The sequence below is a fragment of the Brassica napus genome, chromosome A9, assembly GCF_020379485.1.
Source record: "Brassica napus cultivar Da-Ae chromosome A9, Da-Ae, whole genome shotgun sequence".
Classification (NCBI taxonomy): domain Eukaryota; kingdom Viridiplantae; phylum Streptophyta; class Magnoliopsida; order Brassicales; family Brassicaceae; genus Brassica; species Brassica napus.
Genome location: NC_063442.1, coordinates 36,703,512 through 36,724,815, shown reverse-complemented (window position 1 = coordinate 36,724,815; position 21,304 = coordinate 36,703,512). Strand labels below are relative to the sequence as shown.

General features: G+C 37.5%; 6 protein-coding genes across 7 annotated transcripts; 3 read left to right on the top strand and 3 right to left on the bottom strand.

Annotated features, from left to right (window-relative positions):
- The first annotated feature begins 762 nt into the window (after window positions 1–762).
- On the top strand, window positions 763–4,845 carry LOC125578484 (small G protein signaling modulator 1-like). Its single transcript, XM_048741283.1, has 11 exons — window positions 763–870; window positions 1,327–1,520; window positions 1,670–1,768; window positions 1,853–1,956; window positions 2,042–2,754; window positions 2,836–2,958; window positions 3,045–3,133; window positions 3,218–3,418; window positions 3,682–4,179; window positions 4,284–4,367; window positions 4,478–4,845. The coding sequence occupies exons 2-11, from the start codon at window positions 1,386–1,388 to the stop codon at window positions 4,616–4,618; spliced, it is 2,187 nt and encodes a 728-aa protein (XP_048597240.1). The 5' UTR covers window positions 763–870; window positions 1,327–1,385; the 3' UTR covers window positions 4,619–4,845.
- Window positions 4,790–8,280, bottom strand: LOC106368326 (sister chromatid cohesion 1 protein 3-like). Its single transcript, XM_013808254.3, has 12 exons — window positions 8,026–8,280; window positions 7,639–7,897; window positions 7,480–7,526; window positions 7,352–7,401; window positions 7,230–7,264; window positions 6,532–6,971; window positions 6,338–6,452; window positions 6,126–6,262; window positions 5,516–6,051; window positions 5,351–5,436; window positions 5,133–5,268; window positions 4,790–5,044 (listed from the first exon to the last, which is right to left on the bottom strand). The coding sequence occupies exons 1-12, from the start codon at window positions 8,147–8,149 to the stop codon at window positions 4,943–4,945; spliced, it is 2,067 nt and encodes a 688-aa protein (XP_013663708.2). The 5' UTR covers window positions 8,150–8,280; the 3' UTR covers window positions 4,790–4,942.
- Window positions 8,281–8,472: 192 nt separating this feature from the next.
- Window positions 8,473–9,480, top strand: LOC106365037 (60S ribosomal protein L38). The gene is made up of 3 exons (XM_048741284.1): window positions 8,473–8,597; window positions 8,763–8,946; window positions 9,265–9,480. The coding sequence occupies exons 1-3, from the start codon at window positions 8,595–8,597 to the stop codon at window positions 9,285–9,287; spliced, it is 210 nt and encodes a 69-aa protein (XP_048597241.1). The 5' UTR covers window positions 8,473–8,594; the 3' UTR covers window positions 9,288–9,480.
- Window positions 9,481–9,624: 144 nt separating this feature from the next.
- LOC106368328 (flowering time control protein FPA) lies at window positions 9,625–13,843 on the top strand. 2 transcript variants are annotated; one of them, XM_048741281.1, is made up of 6 exons: window positions 9,625–9,975; window positions 10,684–10,926; window positions 11,175–11,231; window positions 11,343–12,133; window positions 12,310–13,508; window positions 13,580–13,843. In XM_048741281.1, exons 1-5 carry the CDS (start codon window positions 9,697–9,699, stop codon window positions 13,472–13,474), a joined length of 2,535 nt encoding a protein of 844 aa, XP_048597238.1. In that variant the 5' UTR covers window positions 9,625–9,696; the 3' UTR covers window positions 13,475–13,508; window positions 13,580–13,843. The 2 variants fall into 2 exon arrangements, with proteins under 2 accessions (XP_048597238.1, XP_048597239.1); XM_048741282.1 differs by having other exon boundaries at window positions 9,626–9,975; window positions 11,346–12,133.
- Window positions 13,803–15,690, bottom strand: LOC106368330 (protein STRICTOSIDINE SYNTHASE-LIKE 13-like). The gene is made up of 4 exons (XM_013808258.3): window positions 15,059–15,690; window positions 14,696–14,980; window positions 14,440–14,607; window positions 13,803–14,347 (listed from the first exon to the last, which is right to left on the bottom strand). Exons 1-4 carry the CDS (start codon window positions 15,433–15,435, stop codon window positions 13,936–13,938), a joined length of 1,242 nt encoding a protein of 413 aa, XP_013663712.2. The 5' UTR covers window positions 15,436–15,690; the 3' UTR covers window positions 13,803–13,935.
- Window positions 15,691–15,905: 215 nt separating this feature from the next.
- Window positions 15,906–17,048, bottom strand: LOC106368332 (RHOMBOID-like protein 13). The gene has a single exon (XM_013808261.3). The coding sequence runs from the start codon at window positions 16,868–16,870 to the stop codon at window positions 16,061–16,063; it is 810 nt and encodes a 269-aa protein (XP_013663715.2). The 5' UTR covers window positions 16,871–17,048; the 3' UTR covers window positions 15,906–16,060.
- Window positions 17,049–21,304: the final 4,256 nt, after the last annotated feature.

Here is a 21,304-nt window from a genome sequence, read left to right as displayed (position 1 = left end):
CATAATATATACTGATTAACCAAAAAATATCTGTTTCTACAACTGTGTTTGAAGCCTAATGCAATCTTTGTGTCTTTATGTCGTCATATACATCTTCAACTCCACAACAATTACAAAGATCTTTTGTCTTTACGTGAGATATGTGGTTTATATATATGACTGTGGTTATAATACATATGCTATAAACCTGTATCAAGGTACCCGTTGCTGCCTCCGGAACTTCTCTAGCTAGAGGACTGGAGCACACATTATAAGTGTATCCAGAAGGTTTGAGTTGAGTTTTCTATAACATTCCCAAACATATCCATTTAAGCCCAAATATGGAACATTTAGGCCCGTTATGTGTATCAACAAGTTTTTAACCAACTAGAAGACAAAAACATATATATCTCCTGAAAGATAAATTAAAGAAAAAATGCATTTAAGTGGAACACTTGCTCAGATCTAAAAGTAACATGCATGGCATATCCACCGGACCGGACCACAATTAATGTTAATTTTTGAGTGATAATAATAGTAGGGGCTCACATACTTTCTTTATGTTGTTGAGATTCATGTATCACTATCACACTTGAGTGGAAATATTAGTATTAATGTTTTGGCTTATTTTCATGGATCATCATGAGTGTAAAATTACATTTGACTAAATTGAATGTCAACATAAATAAAAAGAAAAAGGAGAAAGTTTTGCGAGAAAAGAGACGACAAAACAAAAGACAGGAGACAAGAGAGAGAAGAGACAAGAAACATAAACTTGTTTCATCAGAAAAACAAAAAGAAAGACAACGAGAGACGAGAGATAAATAAACGGAGAAAGGAATAATGGCGATCGGTGAAGAGCATCCTCCATAAAACATTTTAATTAACAGGTTCTCTCTCTCTCTCTCTCTGCATCGATGCATTCGCCATTTTTTGTTAATTGCATTGCTTATCTTAGGATGATATAACTGCATCCAAAGGCACTAGATTTATTCTATTTCGATGAATGTTTCTGTAACATCTAAGCTCTTCCACCTGTTTCTGTTGTGGGATTCCAATCTACTTTTTTTTTTGTGTCTAGATCGAATGATCTCTCATTACTTCTCCTCTGATTCATGTTTGTGGATTGGTATGACCCCAAAGTTTTTTCCTTTCCAAGCTCTAATATCTGGAATCAACGAGAGTTAGATTCTGATTTTGTTTGGCTCCTTCTAGATTCGTGTTTGGTTGGTTGGTTCATATACATTCATCACTGCTTATATCACTCTTTTTGCTTGTCTATGACAATATGATTCTTTCATTATTGGCTGTATTCATATGTTGATAATTTACTGTCTTGTTGCAGGTTTTTTTTTATTTGGTGCTTTTGGGGTTGGGTTCTAGCGGATGATTCCGTTTGATTACTGATGCTTTGTGGTGGAGAGGGAAAGAAATGGACTTGTGGGAAAGCTGGTGTGGTAAGTTTGCAAAAAGTGGCTTCTTTAGTCCGGGATCTAAGCCAACCTTGTCTTTCACAACCAGGGATACAGCTTCTTTTATCTGTAAGAAGTATCCCTCTCCCTTTTATGTCTTGAAAGTTTCAGAACCCATTGTGTGTTGCATGCTGAAAGTATAATAATGTACTAATGTTGTAGTTTTGCTCCCACCTGCAGCAAGATGATTCAATGTGTTTACTGTGTTGATTGTACAGATAGGCAAGATGCTTAAGCCAGAGAAGTGGAGGGCTTTTTTCGATTGTGATGGAAAGGTTTTTGGTTTCCACAAGGCGCTCAAATTAATTATCTTGGGGGTAATGTTTCCTTTGTTTTCAGATGAGTTTTGTAGCATTCACACTTTCTTCTTTCGTTACATCCCCCTTGTTTCTTGTTATTAGGGGATCGACCCATCAATAAGAGCTGAAGTTTGGGAGTTTCTCCTTGGCTGTTACGCATTGAGCAGCACCTCTGAGTACCGTAGTCAACTCAGGGAAGCTCGAAGGTTGGACAGTCTGTTTGTTTGCTTTTTTATGTTGTCATCAGAGAGACTTCTTAGTTTGATGCTCTCTCTTTTACCATTCATGCAGAGAACGATACAATGATCTGCTGAAGCAATGCCAGATGATGCATTCGAGCGTGGGAACTGGTTCGCTTGCCTATGTTGTTGGATCCAAAGTCATGGACATGCGAAAATCATACAAGAAGGAAGTTGTAAAGGAATCTACAGATGGAAGCACAGAAGCTTCTGTAAATGATAATGAGAAAACTGAAAACCACGGTGGTGATTCGAGTAATAACGACACTGACACATCTCATGGCCATAGAAGAGGAAGTTCTAGTGAGTCAGTTGACATAGTAAGTGGAAGAGAAAGTCCTGAAAGCACTCCTTTTGTTGCGGATGGTGTTTTTGACTTCCCCTCTCTAGCAGTCACAGATTTGTTTGGGAGGAGTAGTTTAGATAAGAAAGGGGTTTCTACTCCAGATGAGGAAGCTTCAGTTCGGAGTGAGTTAAGATCTGAGGATGAGGGAATGCACAGTTTTAGAATTGATAAGAACGCAGATCTTGTTATAGAGTCTTCTTATAACAACAACAGATCTGCATCCATTCACTCAGAGATTGAAGTGGTGCATCCTGAGTCAGTTGAACAGCTGTCTCATTCTGGCTCCACGGTGGAGATAGTTGATGGTTTGAGAATCTCAGATGTTCCTGAAGTGCCATCAGCAAAGGAGACTCCTTCTCGTGGTGGGACTGTCACGGAAGATCGGATGTCTGAATGGCTTTGGACATTGCACCGAATAGGTACTAGTTGTGTATAGTCTCTTATGTTTTTAATGGTCACTACTCTGAGGGATCAATGATATATTTTTTGTTTTCAAACAGTTGTGGATGTGGTAAGGACAGATACACACCTTGAGTTCTACGAGGATCCGAGAAATCTAGGAAGAATGTCTGATATCCTTGCTGTCTATGCTTGGGTTGATCCTGCAACTGGTTATTGCCAAGGTTCCACATCTCTCTTGAGTTAACTTGTTATTAGTTGACACTCTATGAGGTCATGCATACTGATGTAGGATACTAACTGATGACAGGTATGAGCGATTTGGTGTCTCCTTTTGTGGTTCTTTTTGAAGATAATGCTGACGCTTTTTGGTGCTTTGAGATGCTCATAAGAAGAACGGTATTATAATGATTCCTGATATGTAACAAATGTTTGTTTCCTAGCTGTAACTTGATGTTCTCTCATGTGGTTTTATTACTGCAGCGTGCAAATTTCCAGATGGAAGGACCAACGGGAGTGATGGATCAATTGCAAACATTGTGGCATATATTGCAACTGACAGATAAAGAAATGTTTTCTCACATATCTCGTATTGGTGCTGAAAGCCTTCACTTTGCCTTCCGGATGCTGTTAGTGTTGTTCCGAAGGGAGTTGTCTTTTGATGAGGCTCTAAGGATGTGGGAGGTTGGTACTTCTTATTTTGTTTGTTCTGTTCTTGCTCATTCTCTGCCTCTTTAGTGTATAGTCCAAGGAAGCAATAGGTTCTTTAGTGTAACTGTAGAACAAGTTCATCTTCACATAACTGCATATATTGAATTTGGTTTAGCTGTTGAAACTATGATAATTATGTTCATGATAATAAGAGCTTGGTCAAAGAGAGAATCATGGATCTAATTGTCTTTACTTATAAGATTCAAAACTCTTGCAAATGTATTCTTCTGTTGTAGATGATGTGGGCTGCTGATTTTAATGCCTCTGTTGCTGAAACTCTGGAGAATGATTGCTTGGAGCCGTTGGTGATTCAGCTTCCTAGACAATCAGAAGCTGAGATAGGGGACCCAAAGATAGATGATGGACATAGGAACAGTACAACTAGTGAACCAACTTCGAGGAGCAGCGACAGAATGTCAAAGAGCGGACCATTGTCAAAGAGCAGCCTGTTGTACATAAGCAGTCTACTGCCAAGAAGTGGTCCATTGCCAAAGACTGGTCCTATGTCTGACGACAACGATACTGAGATGAAGTCAGCATCATCTTCATATAATTTCTGTGGCTTGACAAGAAGCTTATGGTCTAGGAACGAAAGAACACATGTCTCTTCTTCTGTTGTTTCATCCTTTGAAAAGGGAGATGATCCTCTTCCAGTCTTTTGTGTGGCAGCGATCTTGATTATGAATAGGCACAAGATCATGAAGGAAGCTCGGTCCATTGATGACATGATCAAGGTATGATGTTTTTTCACTGCAATTGTGCATCTTTGAGCCTTCTTCTCTGCAGTGCTTGTAGTTGAGGACTTTGTACTGTTCTTATTGGTTTGAGATATTTGCAGATATTTAATGACAAGCTGCTTGCAATTCGAGTTAGAAGATGCATACGCACAGCCATGAAACTTCGTAAAAAATACATGTACAAGGTTAGTTGCTTGACATGTTTACTGAAACTGACACAACACACACAAGTCTAACTTTATTGCGTTTTGGTAATCTTGCTTTTCCTCATATCTAACTGCATAGCTTTTATCAGAATCAGGTAATCAAGATCAAGAACCACACTCAGTCCCAGATACAGAATCAAACCACGACGCAGAACCAGATCCCAGAAGAGATTCAAAGTCATGATGAGAACTTCAGCCAAAGAAGTTCATCTCATGGTCCTGCCCACTAAAGAATGATGACTAAGATAGATTCCACCAATAACTGTTAGTTTCCTTTATAGAAACAATAGTCATACTAAATATATATAAAAGAAGAACAAGCTTAAAACAGGTAGGTCGTCTTTGGATTTTGCAGAGTTAAAGATTCACGAGTCTATGTATGCGTACAACGTTTTTGACAACTTTTTTTGAGGAAATTCGTTTTTCGTTTTAATGTAAAAAAATTATTTCTTCCAAACATACAAACTTGGGATCAACAAACTGAGGATGACCACTTCCTTGTCTAGAATCTATGCTAATATACAAATAAATAAAATCCAGTGAGCATTGTTTATTCATTGTTGAACCTTTGAAAAAAGGCCAGGCATCAACTTCAGAGTGATATCGCTGTAAGGTTGCTCCTGTTGCATATCAATAAGTCCTCTAGACTTCAACACCTGCAATCCAAAAGCAAATCGTCTCAGTAAAGAGGCAATGCTGACATAAAAAAAAAGAAGTAAGAAACCGTATTGAGGAATTTATTACCAGTGTCTCAAAGAACATTCGAGCAGCTAGCTTCCTTGTCTTTCCCTCCAAGATCTTTCCCAAACTTAGATCTCCTGAAGAAGAGCTTGAAGAGGGACCACTCGAAGAGCGTTCTTTAAGATACTGAGCCAAGGCTCTGCAATGTTCAGTGAATGTGTTACATGTTAGTTGAGAAACATTCGGCTCTTAAAGCTAAATGGACTATGGGATCTTTATACCTTGTTCTCCCTGTCAAAGCATCAGAATCTTGACTAGCTGGTGATCTCACCGGAGTGTTGCCACCTACATCCAGGAAATAAAGCTCCTGTAATGACACAGGCAAATGGTATTAGCAAAGAACCAAGAAGGGTCCAACCCAAACATGTAAAAAACGTGAGACAAACCTCGTCTGCCATTTCGGGAATAGCTGAGATCCCTGAGTTCATTAGTCCAGGCATATCATCTCGATATGCGGAAGTTGAAGGCTCTGTTCTATAAGATTCCGTCTCCCAAGCTCTACTAGTCTGAGTGGTGAAGTCATCGGTTCTACTAGAAGGTGAAAACCTAGGAGGTGGCGACGGCATGAAGTCAGTGTAACCACCATCTCTGAAGCGTTCGATTCCTGTGTCATCATCATTAAATGGCGGTGGAGATTGTGCTTCTCTTGGTACAGACTCTCCACGCGCGGATTGAGGACCTGCAGAGTCTTGGATATCTTCAGTTTGACGAACCGGAGACTGCTGAAGTGTAGTGTCTGGATGAGTAGAATCAGGAATCGGAGATTGAGGAACTGAAGAGGTAGGGCGAACTTCAGCTTCAGCTTCACGAGTAGGAGATGATACAGGTGCAGGTTCTGGAACACTTTCATTAGGAACAGCAAGATTTGGCTTTGAAGATACACAGTCCTTATCAAAGACACTGCGTAGAGCATCTGAACAGCCTGCCGATAGTCATAGACAGTCAAAATAAGCTGACACCGTTAGAAAACAAAAGAAAGAATCATTGAAAATTTACCTGTAAGCAAGGGCTCACTGAAGATTTGATCCTTCTTTGCCTGGTTATTCATTCTCCACATACTTAGTTTAGAGGAAGGCATCTTCTTTCTCTTACGAAGAATATCACTAGGATCCTCAAGCCTCTCTTTCATGATCCTGTCAAAAGATTTTATTATCAGTATAATGAAATAATCAAAGTCACATGAAGCCAGTAGAAAGGTTATTTATTACCTGTTAGTTAATACTGTGACCTTATCAAAATGCTTCCTCTTCCTTGGCCTTGGTTGTTGTGCAGGAGGAGGAGGTGGTGGAGTTGGCTGAAGAGCTAGTTGAGGTGATGGATGGACTTGAACATCAAAACAAAATCATATATCAGATAAATGATAAGATAAGCAAAGAGTTATCAAACTATGATGTTCACTCACCAAAATTATCACGTTCTTCCTCAAAACCAGCAAAGCCTGGAGATCCTGAGCGAAGCTCAAACGCCTGTCCTCTAGAACTCAACACTTCATCATCAAGGTTAGGGATACTGGGTTCCTTCTCGTTCATAGTTTCATCTAAAGGTTCAGTGTGTTCTGTAGCGAATGGTAAATGGGACGCAGGGCTTAAACCGTGAGCAGCAGCAGCATCACGCCTTATCTCAACCTCGGGAACACTTCCAGGAGAATTGGCATTGCCTCTCTCTGGACTGAGATTAAGCGGTTCCGTCAAGTTACTCGGTCTAGGATCCTGGAACTCAGGGATTTCCTCTGTGTCGTTACGACCAACATTGAAGTCTCCTCGCTCATTGTTTACTTCTGTCTCAAAAGTCATTTCAACATCAGTATCACCAGGATGCGCACTAACAGGCTCTGTAGCTTGGCTGCTCATATCACAAAGAAGAGGTAACCACATTAAAAAACGCATATCCTTGAACATATGGGTAGTAGATGCAAGTGTTCTAAAAATAAGCCTAGTCGGCATATCAGATATAAACAAATAAAAACAATTCTAGACCAACCCTCAAAAAATCAGTTTAGGTGTCCACCTAATCAATAGTCCCATATAAAGAGCCTAACTGTCTCCTACCGACTTTTTGAACATTAAGTAGATGAAATCAAAAATTTATAAAGAGACTCACTCAACATCCATTGGGCTAGGTCCTGAACTGAGGTCCTGTAAGAAAGACATACAAAACTTTCTTTCAACAACCAGTAATCAAAATCAACTTCATAATCATAAGAAGGCAAGTAGGAAACTCACATCATCGAATGTTATAGCAACATAAGGATCAACACCAGTGGGGATTTGATCTGCATAATCAACATCAACATCATAAACACCTCTAATTATTCTAACACCTAAAATAAGTAGCAGTAAAACAAAAGTACCTGTAAGAGTGATATCTTCCTGACTCCTAAGATGATTATCATATTCACTATTAATCACAAGAAGATAATAAAAAAGTATTAATACCAAAGCCAAAGATGGGATCTTTGAAACAGAACAAGCTTCAATAGAAAGTGAAAAAAATAAGAAGATGGGGGTACCCTTCTTGCGTGTCATCATCCAATTGGAAGTCGTCCAAGTTCAATGCTTGAGGCAAAGTCACAGACTCAACGGGAGCCTGTCTAGCATCCTCAGGCAAATCAACTTGAGTAGAAACAAAAGACTTGGATAACCAAGAAGTGACGAGAGCACAGTCACGGAACAGATAATCAACTTGCTTTGAATAGATTCGGACAACACCAAGTAAAAGATGACCCGACAATCTCAATGCCAAAGGTGCCTCCGGGAACATTATAAGATCTGCAATTAAAAAAAAAAACAAAATTAATCAACAATCCTCTGCTTTTATCGAAAAGTCTGAAACTTTTACAGAGAAGCAGTGAAGGGGGCAATTAAAGGAGCGAACTTTATGGGTAAGAAACACGAACCAACGGTTTTGGGGATGTTGGTGGCGGTGTAGTGAGACTTCTTGAGGCGTTGTTGCAAGTGCGCGGCGGCCCAAACCGTTCCCAGAGGACCCTTCCGAGCCAAGTAAACATGCGAATAAAACATCTTCTTCTTTTTTAATTTAATTTTCCCTCGAAATCAAACTAAGAGACGGAGACAATCAAGTAAGAGAGAAGCGATGTAAAGGGAGGAACAGAGAGAGGTTAGGGTTTTTATTTGATTTTGGAGAAGAAGTTGAAGAGGTTTCAGTGGCGCGGGAAAATATATATTTAGTGGCGCGATGTTGAAAATCATATGGGAACAAAACACTTGGGGTTAAAAGAGTAATTAAACTATAATAAAGGTATCTAAAAGGAAATAAGGATATTAATTTGGGCCCAATAGCGAAATTTACGGATTAATGGGCTTAAGGGGTATATTTGGAAATTCGAATACACGGCACAGCTAGGGTTTCGCTTCTTAAAGAAAATATTTAGAGCTGTCTTTGGGTATTTCTTCTCCGACACTGTGTGTTCTCTAAGTTGCAGCGACAACATCAGAAGAAGCGAGAATGGTACTTTATGTTCTTATCGTTATTACAGTAGACTGTTGTATTAGCCTTTTATATCATCGCTGTTTCCTAGGTTGTCTTGTAATAATATTATTGTGCGGTTTCCTGTTTGGTTTCTAGTAATTTTAGTTTGTATTGAATGAAAATGGTGTTTTGATACGTGTGTAGCCTAAGCAAATCCACGAGATCAAGGACTTCCTTCTGACCGCGAGGAGGAAGGATGCGAGGTCAGTGAAGATCAAGAGAAGCAAGGATATTGTCAAGTTCAAGGTCAGGTGCTCGAGGTACCTCTACACACTTTGCGTCTTCGACCAAGAGAAGGCTGATAAGCTTAAGCAGTCTCTTCCTCCAGGTAAATTAATTAATCTCTTCCCTATTTTTCCTTTCACATTTGCTATCAACCTCCTCCCTCTTATATCATAACATTGGTACTTATATCATAACATTGGTAGAATCGGCATGTGCGTCTTACTAAGTAATTTCATCATTTAACTGTGTTTGATTTTGATATCTTGATCCATATATAGGGTTGCTAGGTTTTGCGAAGTAAGTTAATCATTTGAAATGATATCTTAACCTTATATAGGCTTGTTGCATAATATGCACTAGTATAGTCTCAATTTTTGGAAGTTGTTGAGTTTGTTTATTTATTGAGGTTTGTTCATTTCAGGTTTGAGTGTGCAAGACCTTTGAACATCTCTTCAAGTCTGGGACATATGTCAATGCGACCGACCAGTGTTGAAGTTTTAAGAGACCTTTTTTATTTGGAGATTATAGTTTTTGAATCAAGACTCTTCTCTTCTTTTCAAGACCTGGATTTGTATTTTGCCTAATGTGGTTAGTAACAAGAAGCATTCACATTAATTTTCTATATGGTTTTGATTTATTTCAAATGAATAGTAAGCCTAAATAAATGGATTATGTACTAAAAAATTGGGTTGATAAATAATTGATATAAGCTAAGAATGAGCTTAAATTTAAACGTAATTAACGAATAGAAGATTCTTCTTATTCCCTCAAAACGCCGTCGTTTCATATTCATTTCTTCAACCTCCCAACGCCTCTTCATCACTGGACCTTCGCGTGTAAAAGCTTCTTCCCGATGGCACCAGTAATGAAGCCTTCAAGAGGCCGTGAACCCGACGGATCTGGATTCCAATCCACCAATCTCTGGGTCGGTAGTCTGACCTCCGATACTACCGAATCCGATCTCGCCGATCTGTTCGGAAGGTTCGGCGATATCGACAGGCTCACCGCGTATTCTTCCCGCTGCTTCGCCTTTATCTACTACAGGCGCGTTGAGGAAGCCGTAGCTGCAAAGGAAGCTCTTCAAGGCGCCAATCTGAACGGGAGTCGCATTAAAATCGAATTCGCACGACCGGTTCGTTCTCATCTCTACAGTCTCTTGTTAGTGGTTAGATCGGGAATTTCACAGATCATGAGTGCCACGTATGCTTGATTTGTGGATCCACAAATGATTGCTTCTTCTTATGGATAACAGTTTTGCTATAATGCTTAATCTCATAAAGATTGATTATGAACTTCAAATGCGTTCAAGTTTCTGAAACGTAATTAGTATCTTAATCCTTCGGATTAGACTTGGTGAATCCCAGAGTTTTCAGATTCTGCAAAATGTTTCTCGTGTTTGAGATGTAAATTTGGAAGTGATCTTTGTAGTTCCTCTAGTCATCAGAGATTTGTAACAGTAACGCTACCAACATGGTGGGAGGTTTTTTTTGGTTATCGTAGACCATGAAAGACTTGCCAGCATCTTTTGCTTTCTGCTCATCTTAGTGGGGTCCAAGGGGTTGGTTTATTTAGTAATGTGCCAAAATTTGAAATATGATCAACACAGAGGACATAGCTCTCTTCTATTTATGGAAATGATTCTCCTCAAGTCATGTTGTGTGTTTATGGGAATAATTAAATGTGAATTTATTACTACAATCTATGAATTAGTAACCGATTTTGTTTTGTAGTGATTTATGTGTGTTTAAAAAGGTTCTCTTCATGACAACCAGGAAAGCCACTTCTGGATGTTGTTAAAGATGTATTTTATTGGCTTCTTATGGAAATTATTTGTGTACAGGCAAAACCTTGTAAGAGTCTTTGGGTTGGTGGAATCAGCTCGAGTGTCCCGAAGGATGTACTCGAGGCAGAGTTCAGGAAATTTGGGGAAATCGAAAGTTTCAGGTTTCTTAAGGATCGCAAGACGGCTTTTATTGACTATTTTGACGTGGACGGTGCTGTACAGGCAAAGACCATGAACGGGAAGCGACTAGGTGGTAGCTTTTTGCGAGTTGATTTTCTTCGGTCACAAGGGCCAAGAAAAGTAAGCAGCCTCTTGTCGTTTTTTTTTTGCTTTTACATTAGAATAAGCTTCAGTAATCATTTTGTTAGAAGCTTCTACTGAGTGCGTTAGGTTTCATGATTTGTATAAGACTGCCATGACTAGAAGCTTTCTATATCTACTGTGTCACGTAATTCCATTTTTATTTCTTCTGCGTTTATCTTTTTCATATCTATGTTGTAGAATCTGTTTAATGACTCTGAAATTACGTGACATTCTTATCTCTGTAGGAACCACGGGTTGGCTCCGAAGATAGCAGGGATGGCAGTTTGGGTGCTAAGCACCAGGTTAGCCTTTTACTGGTGATCTGTACAATCCTTTATCGGCTTTCATGTTTATAGTTTAGAAAGCTCTGGGATTGCCAAGTTCCTGAGTTCAAATTTTTATATGTTTAACAGCAGTATACTCACTCATCTGGAGATGGCCAAGCAAGTAACGTTCTGTGGATTGGGTACCCTCCTTCTGTTCAGATAGACGAACGACTGCTGCACAATTCCATGATTCTTTTTGGTGAGATTGAGAGATGTGTTAGCTATCCATCAAGGCATTTCTCACTTGTGGAATTTAGAAGCATTGAGGAAGCTCGCTGTGCTAAGGAAGGACTACAGGGAAGGTTATTCAACGATCCAAGAATCACAATCATGTACCAAAACGATAATATTCCCCCTGGACGGGGAGATGATACCGGTTTTTATTCTGGTGTCAAACGGTCAAGGCCTGAGATGTTCATCAGTGATCCTCCGTACATATCGTCACCACATTCCAGTGTGGTTCTTGACCCTGTGAGGCCCTTCCGAGGTAGCATGGAACGTTTTGGTCCAGAATATGGCGATGTGGTTGGCAACGAAGGAAGCTGGAGAAGGTCATCTCCTAGTGGAGCTGGAATACTCCCGTCTCCCGTACCAAGTAGAAGGTTACCCATTCGGTCAAACCGTGGTTCTTGGGAAGGATATGATCCTGCTCAGTTGGAAAGAGAACCTAAAAGAACTCGTAGAGATGGATCTGTAGATGCTTTTCCTCCGATGGGTGTAGATGATCGTATCACTGGGTTGGATAGGACATATCGACGTAGACCAGGCCGTGGTTTCCCTGATACTGATTTCATTTGGAGAGGAGTCATAGCCAAAGGTGGAACTCCTGTTTGTCATGCTCGTTGTGTACCTATTGGAAAGGGGATTGAATCTGAACTGTGAGTAACATTTTCATGCCTTTTCTGCCTTCACTTATGTAGGATAAGTTTTAGTTCATAGATTAGAAGTTATCTTATTGTGATCTGAAAATGAATTTTGCATAGTGTTTGATTCGATTCATTGATAACATGTACCGAATGGATTACTGATTATCGGTTTTTGGAATGGTTAATAGCCCTGAGATGGTCAATTGTTCAGCACGAACGGGTTTGGATATGCTTGCCAAACACTATACCGAAGCAATTGGATTTGAAATCGTTTTCTTCTTACCAGACAGCGAACACGACTTCGCGTCTTATACTGAATTTCTCCAATATCTTGGTTCAAAGAATAGAGCAGGTGTTGCCAAATTAGATGATGGAACCACTTTATTCTTGGTTCCACCATCAGATTTCTTAACTGATGTGCTCAAAGTATCCGGTCGAGAGAGGCTATACGGTGTTGTTCTCAAATTGCCACCACCACCGGTTCCTGCAGCTTTATCGTATAGACAAGAATCTCATACCGTTCCTCCACACTATATGGATCAGTCTCGAGATTCGCCTGCCAGTGCCAATCACGGTTTGTACGCTGCTAGGGAAGATCAAGCCTGGGGTATACAGGAACCAATGAAGCCTGTTGCTGTACATAACACTGCAACGCCTCAATCCGGGGTTAGTCTAACGCCTGAGCTAATAGCCACTCTTGCCTCCTTGCTCCCAACAAATTCTCAACCAGAAAGTCACCAAGCCGTCGGATTATCCAATGGAGAAGCTCCATCACAAGCCTGGAATAGAGATCAATCAACGGTTTCTGACTCATCAAATCACTCGTTTCAACAATTAGGCAATCAGTACAATCCGGTGGGGCAACTGCCTCCTCCTCCGGTGCATTATCCTCCAGTGTCAAGCACACCGAGCTACTCTGGTGGAATGGTACAAGGTGGTATGCAATACCAGGCGGCGTTACCTCCACCACCATCGGATAATTACTCCATGTACTCTCAAGGTTCACATCAAGCTCAGTTTCAGCATGAAACTCCCATGCTTAACCAAAACTACGTATCGGTCCCTGGAGCTGCGAACCCTGGTTTGCTTGGTTATCAGGGTTATCAGCAAGGTAACTATCACGGTCTGACAAATAATCAAGCTTATAACGAAAATCCTTCCCATTCTCAAATTGCGATGCCACCACCAACACAACAGCAGCCACAGCTTGCGGCTGGTCAAGGTACATCAGATGGTGAGAACGACAAGAGCCAGCAATATCAGTCGACTCTACAGCTTGCGGCTAACCTTCTTCAACAGATTCAGCAACGGCAGCAACTGCCATCAAATGCTTCGACTGGACAAGGGCCTTGAGACTTAGCTCCACATTCGCTCATAATCTCAACTGGTAATAATCACTCTCCTCGCTCTTTTGGCATCTGATCAAAGTCTAATCTGTCTTCTTCTACTCCTTTGTAGATGCACAACGTACTGAGTTTAGCTACTGTTATGTTACATATTGGCTGTAAGAGAAAGTGTTGCCGAGTGATGATGTCGCAATGAGCTTCTTTGGTCCGGAACCAGACAACGACACAAGGGACTTCTACCTGTGTCTCATGAACTAGGCTGTACAAATTATGTGACTTAGATATTATTATTTGTTAGTAATACATTTTCCATTTGTTATATCGACATCGTACTCTATCGACACTCTTCAATGACAAAACAAAGATAGTTTAGTTACAGGTAGATGGTTTTGTCTAATCATCATATTATATCTATAATTATCTTTATCCTTCCAGAAGCTAAGAACTACACATCAAAGTTGTTGTTCACTAATTCAGTGCTAATGGATAAGGCAAAGTGGCAATATGGTTATGAGCCACTGTTCCAATCCAAAGCTTCCCTTGAACCTCCCTCACTTCACTAACAAGCTTCATTACCTTTCCGTGTCTATCCTCCAGAACCTCCAAGACCTTACCATCCTCATCGAATCTCGATATCACAGTGTACATTTTCATCCCCATGGCTGTCGCTAGCAGCTTCATCGGTATAGGCAACCGAAAGTAGATGCTCTTTATCCAAGGATTGTTTGCAAGAACCTCTTGAACCGGTGTTCTGCAACAGTCTATTGCAACCCAAAACTCACCCTTCTCGTTCATTCTCACATTGTCTGGGAATCCCGGTAGATCTGCCACCACCTCAATTTCACCTCTCTTTGAACCCTCCAGCCAGTATTTCACTAACCTGCCAGATACATAAAGAAACATCGAGTCTACACCCATGACATTGAACTCTAACTTTTGCTTGAGTTTTAAGAGTTGTTTATATGGTTATACCTGCAATTAGTTGTTTCTGTGAAGAGAAGGAAAGATTGGTCTTTAGAGAGTTGAATGCCATTGGGAAAAGCCAAACCATCAAGCACAACGTGTGTTGTTTTGGTAGGTGGGTCATACCTAAGAAGCCTCCCTGTTGATTCTCCTTCAAGTAATATGAAGAAATGATTCCTACAAAAACACACAGTCTTAACTCTTCATATCAAACCCAAAATGCAAAGAAACAGAATGTTTTTTTTTTGTTATTATGAAAACTTACGCTCTGTCATATCTTTTGCTTGTGTCGGTAAAGAAGATTGAGCCATTTCTGTGAATGTCAAGATCGTTGGCAAAGAGTATAGGCTTCCCTTCCACATGAGTAGCTAAAGGCGTAGCTACCCCTCCTTCAGGACCAACCATTAGTAGACCATAGTAAGCGTCTGCAATGAACAAGTTTCCACTCTCTTTATCAAATCTCAGACCAAGAGGTCGCCCACACAGCTTCTCGTGCTTCCATTGCTTGTTCGTTGTTGAATCCACACCTCTTGCGCATGTCTTCTCTGACCTGATTCTCCATGAACACACAACATTAACACCTAGAAACTGAAAGAAACAATCATGAAACTGATGAGTAAGCGTTTACCATTTTGATGTTACAACGGAGAATGTCTCCCATCCGATTGCTTCACCCATCCATCTAACCACTCTTCCATCAGCTAATCCTGTGTATGGACCACGGCCTAAACTATCAAACTCTAATGACTCTGGACCAAAGACTTCGTCCACAAACTCGAGCTTCCCATGATGGCCTAGTCGGCTAAGGTTGTCTCTCGGCCAGTTATCCATGACTTGCTTGTATGGAGCTACCTCATGCTTCACGGGTTTGAACTCACGACCACCGACTGGACTAATGTTAAAGGGGTCAATCGCTATGAAAATTATAGACAAGGCAATGATACAGAGAACCGGGTGATGAGTCAGCAAGGAGTCATGTGTACTACGCTGGCCTTTCTTCTCCATTTGAAAGTTTTTAGAGATGGATAAAGATTATATTCACCTGATCAGTGTACAGCTTATATAATAAATATAGAGAGAATGTGGTTGTGAAGGAGTTAGGGGTAATAATGCAGATCATGTGAATGAAAATTGGGTTGGAAGTAGGTTAAACGGTAATGAACAACACTGTCAAAAGTGGATCCATGTTAGATTACTCTGATAAACAAATGCAATTGCCATGACTCTAGTTGACCTGTAAATCATCCAACAAGATGGAAACAAGTTACAAGAGAAGACACTGCTCTAATCAAAGAGAATTGCACAAAACTTGATCTAGTTACCTTGTTGAAGTTGCAAGAATGCAAATGATAAAAACATATACAATATATCAAAGAAACAACAAGAATGTTTTGTAGCATGCTTTCATAATTTAAATAAATGTGAAGGTCTAGAGGATGTATGGAATCTTAAGGTAAGACAGGGGACCCTTTTTGTGCAACTATACATCAAACATAAGACTGTCCTATTCATCTGTAATGATGCTTAAAACAACACTAAAATTGATTAATACAGGAAGCAGCTCACGCAAAGCCTTAAGGATCTTTTCACTTGGTTACCAAGAACGTTGTTTCCCAAATACAATACCTCTTCATAGAACTTCCACTCCACTAAGAGGAACTGCACTAGCTTGCAATGTCCGTCCGTTTCCAACAAACCGCAGCGAAGGCAAAGAAGCATCACTAACCGACTCAATCTCCAGAAAACTGAAATCATAAGCACCAGACTTCTTCAAACTGAAGACAAACACAACAACGATCCAACCAAGCATGGTAACAGCCCAGTAGCTGTTCATCCCACCGATCAAACCCCACGAAACAGCGTAACCAACAAGAATCCCCGACAAATGCCCCAGAAAGCTAGCTTGCGGAACAATAATAGAAGTGAAAATAAGCGACTCAAAGGGCGCAAAGCTAATGGGAAGAGACAGAACCCCAAAAAGATCAAGCTTCGAAGAAGGCTGCTTCACAGACAAAATCGTCATCCAACCAAACACAACGCAAGAGTACCCAACAGCAGTAACTCTCCTGAAATACTCGATCTTGAACCTACCAATGAGCAGATGATACATCCCAATAACCAAACCACCAGAGAAGATAACAAGAACAAGAGTGTAGTGAAGATAGTAAGCAGTTCCGAGACCTAAATGCTTTAACTGTTCAACAACGCCGAGACTCCAGAGAGCACTCATGTTGAAGACGAGATGCAAGACGCTGATGTGGGAGAAAGCAGAGGTGATGATTCTCCAGTAATGCCCTTGAGTAGCAGTCTCGTAGCTTAGCCCAACTTGGGAGTAGCCGATACTCTTCTTCTGGATCAGGAACCAGATTAAGCTGCATAGGGTTATGATGCAGCTCGTTGCGGGTTTCTCGATGATGTCGTAAAGCAAGGGTCTTCCCATTGTAACCGACACTGCAAGATCTGAGACGAAAGGTGTGACCTTTTCAGCTAATCGTGAGGACCCAAGTGAGAATCTGCGAGTATTCTCCAGAAGGATAACGAAAGATCTCTTCTTTTGTTGATTCGATTCGATTCGATTCTTCGAGTTCGCGCTAACGAGTTCCTGATTTTCTCAGAAGGAAAGGTTTCTTCTTTCACCGAATCGAAAATCAGAACCCAGTTTTTAGTTAATGGGCCGAGGTATGGGCCAGTTACCATTAATTTGAAGTCCAACTATAAATCTTTGCTGATGATTGTTCAGATGGTTTTTAGATTTTAGATTTTGGTTTTTGGTTTTTAGTTTTTGAATTTTAGATTTTAGTTTTTGGTTTTTGATTTTGCAGTAAATTTTAGTTTTTAGAAAATCACGAATGGTAATTTTAGTTTTTGGTTTTCGTTTTAAAAATTAATAAAATATTTTAATTTTTAGAAAAGCACGAATGACTAGTGATCTTTTAGTTTTTTATTTTACTATATTTTTTTAAAAATTTGAAATATTATTTATTACTTACTATGAAAAAAACAAATAATACAAAAATATTACAACTTTAATTATATTTATTAATTTAATAAAATTATTTTAAAAGAAAAATAGAGTCCAAAATATTTTTTTTATTGTCATATATATATATATATTAAAATACATAATCAATGCAGTTCAAAAAAACACATAATTAAAATTTAAAACAAAAGAAAAAAAAATAGTTTTATTTTGAAAATGTTCTATAATTCAAATATTATAGAAAATATATTAATATTTATATTTCAAAGTTCTGTTTAATTCTACACATATTAAACAGTACACAATTGATAGTTAGTTTATTATTTAAACATACTAAACAAAATTTAAATATATTTTTATAAGTTTCGCATACTGTATAAAATTTATGTAATTCAATTATTATGAAATAAATCTGGATTTTCATAATAAAAAATAATAATTTCCAGTGTAATAAATATATAATACTTATAACTAAAAAATTTCATAAACTTTGCTATATATTTATGATACAAAATATTGATTTAAAGCATTATGGAAATAATTTACACTAACAAAACTCCAATAACTTGATTGTAGAAAAGAATTATTTTTTGCAAGTTTTTATTTGTTTAATAAAATTGTTGAAATAATTTTATATATGAAAATAACTAACTTGTTAACAGCCAAAAAAAAGGTGTACATAATGTCAATAGGAGAAACCCACAAAATATGGATTTGGTTTCTGTGTGTAAAATGGTAAAAAGGTTAAAAATCTGGTTTCTCTATAATTTAGAAAATCTATTTTCTGAAAAACTTGATTGGTAAAAAAATAGTTTTTAGAGAAACAAAAACTAAAAACTGTTTCAAAAACCACAAACAATCAATCTCGAAAAACAAGCAAACAGACCATAGATGAATCGAATGGAAAAGTCTCGTCTAGACAAAGTAGACAAGGAGTGCTTTTTTCGTGTTTGTGTTTACATTTTCGTTCGAAAGTTATAAAATGGTTATTACTATGTAATGCAATGTTTGGTTTGAGGATGACCTAACTCTCACCACTAATCCATACTTATAAACCACTTAACCAATTGATAGCCAATAATAATATACAGCCAGTAATGAATTAAAGACTTTACAACCGATTCTTTCTTTAAAGCACTTCCAATGGAAGTATATTAGGGAGTCTTTCACTTTTAAAATAAAGAAACAAATTAGAAAAATAGGAAAGAGAATGTAGTGAAGTTTTTAAAATTAGAGTTTATAGGAAATTCATTAGAACTTTTAATGCCACGTGTTCACTTATTGTCCACTTATTAATATTTTAATCTTTTTAGAAAATTAAATTGAATTATCCTACTATATAAAAGGGGCTAAATTAAAGCTCCCTAAACACTGCCACATAGACAAAAAAAATTCCCACCAATCATTTAGCCATGTCACTATCGGACTGGGCCTCACCAAATAAATGGGAACAGAGTTTTGTCACGGGCTGGTCCAACTTCTGAGTATCACTAAAAACCTATAAATTCACTCAGCCCACAGTTTTGTCACGGGCTGGTCCAACTCCTAAGTGTCACTAAAGATCTAGAAACTCACTCAGCCCACATCCCGTAACCCTTTGCTATGTCTCAAGAATACACTCAGCCTCCACCTTAAAGAATACTACTACTGTGTATATTGAATACAATACATTATTAGACTAGACTGATTTTTTTTTTTGAAAACAGTCTAGACTGATTTAGAAATAAGTTCTTATGCTTAAATAATATTAAAAAATCTAAATTATTACTTAGAAAAATATAGATGAATAAATAACTCATTTTACATAATGTTGACAAACATCATAAGTGCTCTGTATACAAATCAGTTGGAAAACACACATGTGAATCACAAAAGTCCAGAATCAAAGGCAAATTCTCCAATCAATAACTCTCTCACAAAGGACGTATCTTCACTTTTACCTATTAAAATCTTTGAATTTTAATTCAAACCAAACATATTTATTAAAAATAATAATATAATCTCGGAATTATATTCATTATTTGTTTGTATGTAATACCATTTTCTATAATAATTTTAAATTGCTTCATAAATTTATATAAAACCATTAAAAAAATTTTGATACAAATTTTTCACCATAGGACGGGCCAACCACTCTGGAGATTATAATGGAGACGTTTCTATTGACGTTTTTAATAACTAATTGCAAACAATTATTAGTATTGATATATTAATTTAATGCTCTAATCCAAAACTCTAATAAAAAAAAAGAAATTACATGTTTATCATTTTCATGGTACCACTTTTCATTTTTATCACCACTAAATAGACATTTTCAAAAATACATTCTTCATTAAGTGGCAAAATACTCTTATGCCATTGTTATTTATATATATAATAAATCATTATTTAAATAAAAAAATTAAAAAATTAAAAATTAAAAATTAAAAATTAAAAAATTAAAAAAATTTAAAAAAATTTAAAAATTTAAAAACAATAGAAAAAAGTAAAAAAAAATTTATGTTTTCGAATTATACTTTTTCAAATTCGAACTTTTATATAATTTTTTTTTTTTTTTAAAATTTCGAAATTTTTTTGAAATTTGTTTTTGAAATTTGTTTTTGAAAAAAGAAAATTATGTTTGAAACTATTTTTAAAAATATATTTTTTAAGTATTTATTTATATATTTACTATAATCCTAAATTTCAAATTCCAAAAACCATATCCCACCCCTCAACTCTAAACCCTAAGTCTAGATTAGTTAACTTTAAAGGTATAATTGTCTTTTATCCTTCATTAAAAGTGAGAGTAAAAGTGTGTAAACATGAAAAGTTGTACTATGAATGTGTTATTTGTGGTAATTTCCCAAAAAACGAATATAAAAGCACATCATTATAATTGTTTGCAAATGTAGGTTTTCCTTTTATATAGTAGTGATGTTTTTAATTTAAAAATACAAATTATGGACCATTTTACACTGTCTATCATAAAATACTAATTCCACACACATACACTATAAAATTCGATGAAAATTGAAACCTACTAGCAAACCCACCAAAATAATAAAAAATTAACACTTCCAAATACTCATGTTTCGTCCTTTTTTTTAAAAAAAAAAGGAAGTTGGGCAATAAAAAATAAAAAATAAACAAACAAACTATCTTCACTTCAAAAATCCAATTTTTTATAATTAAATTAAATTCTGTTCACTTCAAATACATATTCTTTAATTAAATTAAATTAAAGGAAAGAAATCCAATTCTTTTTTAAAACAAACAAACTATAAGTTTATAACTACGCTCACTTCAAAAAATATAAAAAATATAAAAAAATTAATCCCATTGTTATGTGTGCAGATCATGCAGCCGAATATCACAATAACCGGAGCGACAACCTCGGACCGCAACCAATAATCATTAGGATCATTAGGATGTGGCCCATCACAAATCACAAAAACAAAAATGCTTTCTTAGAAACACCTTTCATTTATCTTGACATCCAGGTTTGTCTAAAAAATACTATGTTTTTATTATTCCAACTACATTTGAAATGATAACTTTAAACCACTCAACAGGAACAAAAAATGTACCAACGGTTCGAAGAAGGGAAAATTTATCACATTAGATATTTTAATCTCCTTTCCAATAACCAACGGTACATGCTTACAGTTCAACCATACATAATCAATATCAGTGAGACAACAATTATTACACAGATTGAAGAAAACATTCCACCAATACCTTCATGCATATTCCGGCCCCAAAGCTACCCCAGTTGATTAGCTTAGCAAGTGCAACCAATTTTCTCCCAGGTAAAAAAAAACCATTGCCGGTCTCGCAAACAAATAAATTCTCTTTTTTTTCACTAAAAACAAATTATTATCACAGATGTTGTTGGCCGAATATGCCTCATCC

Bases quoted from the DNA above. Each gene is read 5' to 3' on its own strand.
- LOC125578484 (XM_048741283.1), top strand. From the start codon at position 1,386: ATGCTTTGTGGTGGAGAGGGAAAGAAATGGACTTGTGGGAAAGCTGGT. The intron at 1,521-1,669 runs GTAAGAAGTATC...TTGATTGTACAG, and splicing joins GGATACAGCTTCTTTTATCT to ATAGGCAAGATGCTTAAGCC. The intron at 3,134-3,217 runs GTATTATAATGA...TTATTACTGCAG, and splicing joins AGATGCTCATAAGAAGAACG to CGTGCAAATTTCCAGATGGA.
- LOC106368326 (XM_013808254.3), bottom strand. From the start codon at position 8,149: ATGTTTTATTCGCATGTTTACTTGGCTCGGAAGGGTCCTCTGGGAACG. The intron at 7,527-7,638 runs GTACCCCCATCT...TGTGATTAATAG, and splicing joins GATGATGACACGCAAGAAGG to TGAATATGATAATCATCTTA. The intron at 7,402-7,479 runs GTACTTTTGTTT...TTGATTATGCAG, and splicing joins GGAAGATATCACTCTTACAG to ATCAAATCCCCACTGGTGTT.
- LOC106365037 (XM_048741284.1), top strand. The intron at 8,947-9,264 runs GTAAATTAATTA...TGTTCATTTCAG, and splicing joins TAAGCAGTCTCTTCCTCCAG to GTTTGAGTGTGCAAGACCTT.
- LOC106368328 (XM_048741281.1), top strand. From the start codon at position 9,697: ATGGCACCAGTAATGAAGCCTTCAAGAGGCCGTGAACCCGACGGATCT. The intron at 10,927-11,174 runs GTAAGCAGCCTC...TTATCTCTGTAG, and splicing joins GGTCACAAGGGCCAAGAAAA to GAACCACGGGTTGGCTCCGA. The intron at 11,232-11,342 runs GTTAGCCTTTTA...TATGTTTAACAG, and splicing joins GTTTGGGTGCTAAGCACCAG to CAGTATACTCACTCATCTGG.
- LOC106368330 (XM_013808258.3), bottom strand. From the start codon at position 15,435: ATGGAGAAGAAAGGCCAGCGTAGTACACATGACTCCTTGCTGACTCAT. The intron at 14,981-15,058 runs GTAAACGCTTAC...ATGGAGAATCAG, and splicing joins TCCGTTGTAACATCAAAATG to GTCAGAGAAGACATGCGCAA. The intron at 14,348-14,439 runs GTATAACCATAT...TGTATCTGGCAG, and splicing joins ACAGAAACAACTAATTGCAG to GTTAGTGAAATACTGGCTGG.
- LOC106368332 (XM_013808261.3), bottom strand. From the start codon at position 16,870: ATGGGAAGACCCTTGCTTTACGACATCATCGAGAAACCCGCAACGAGC.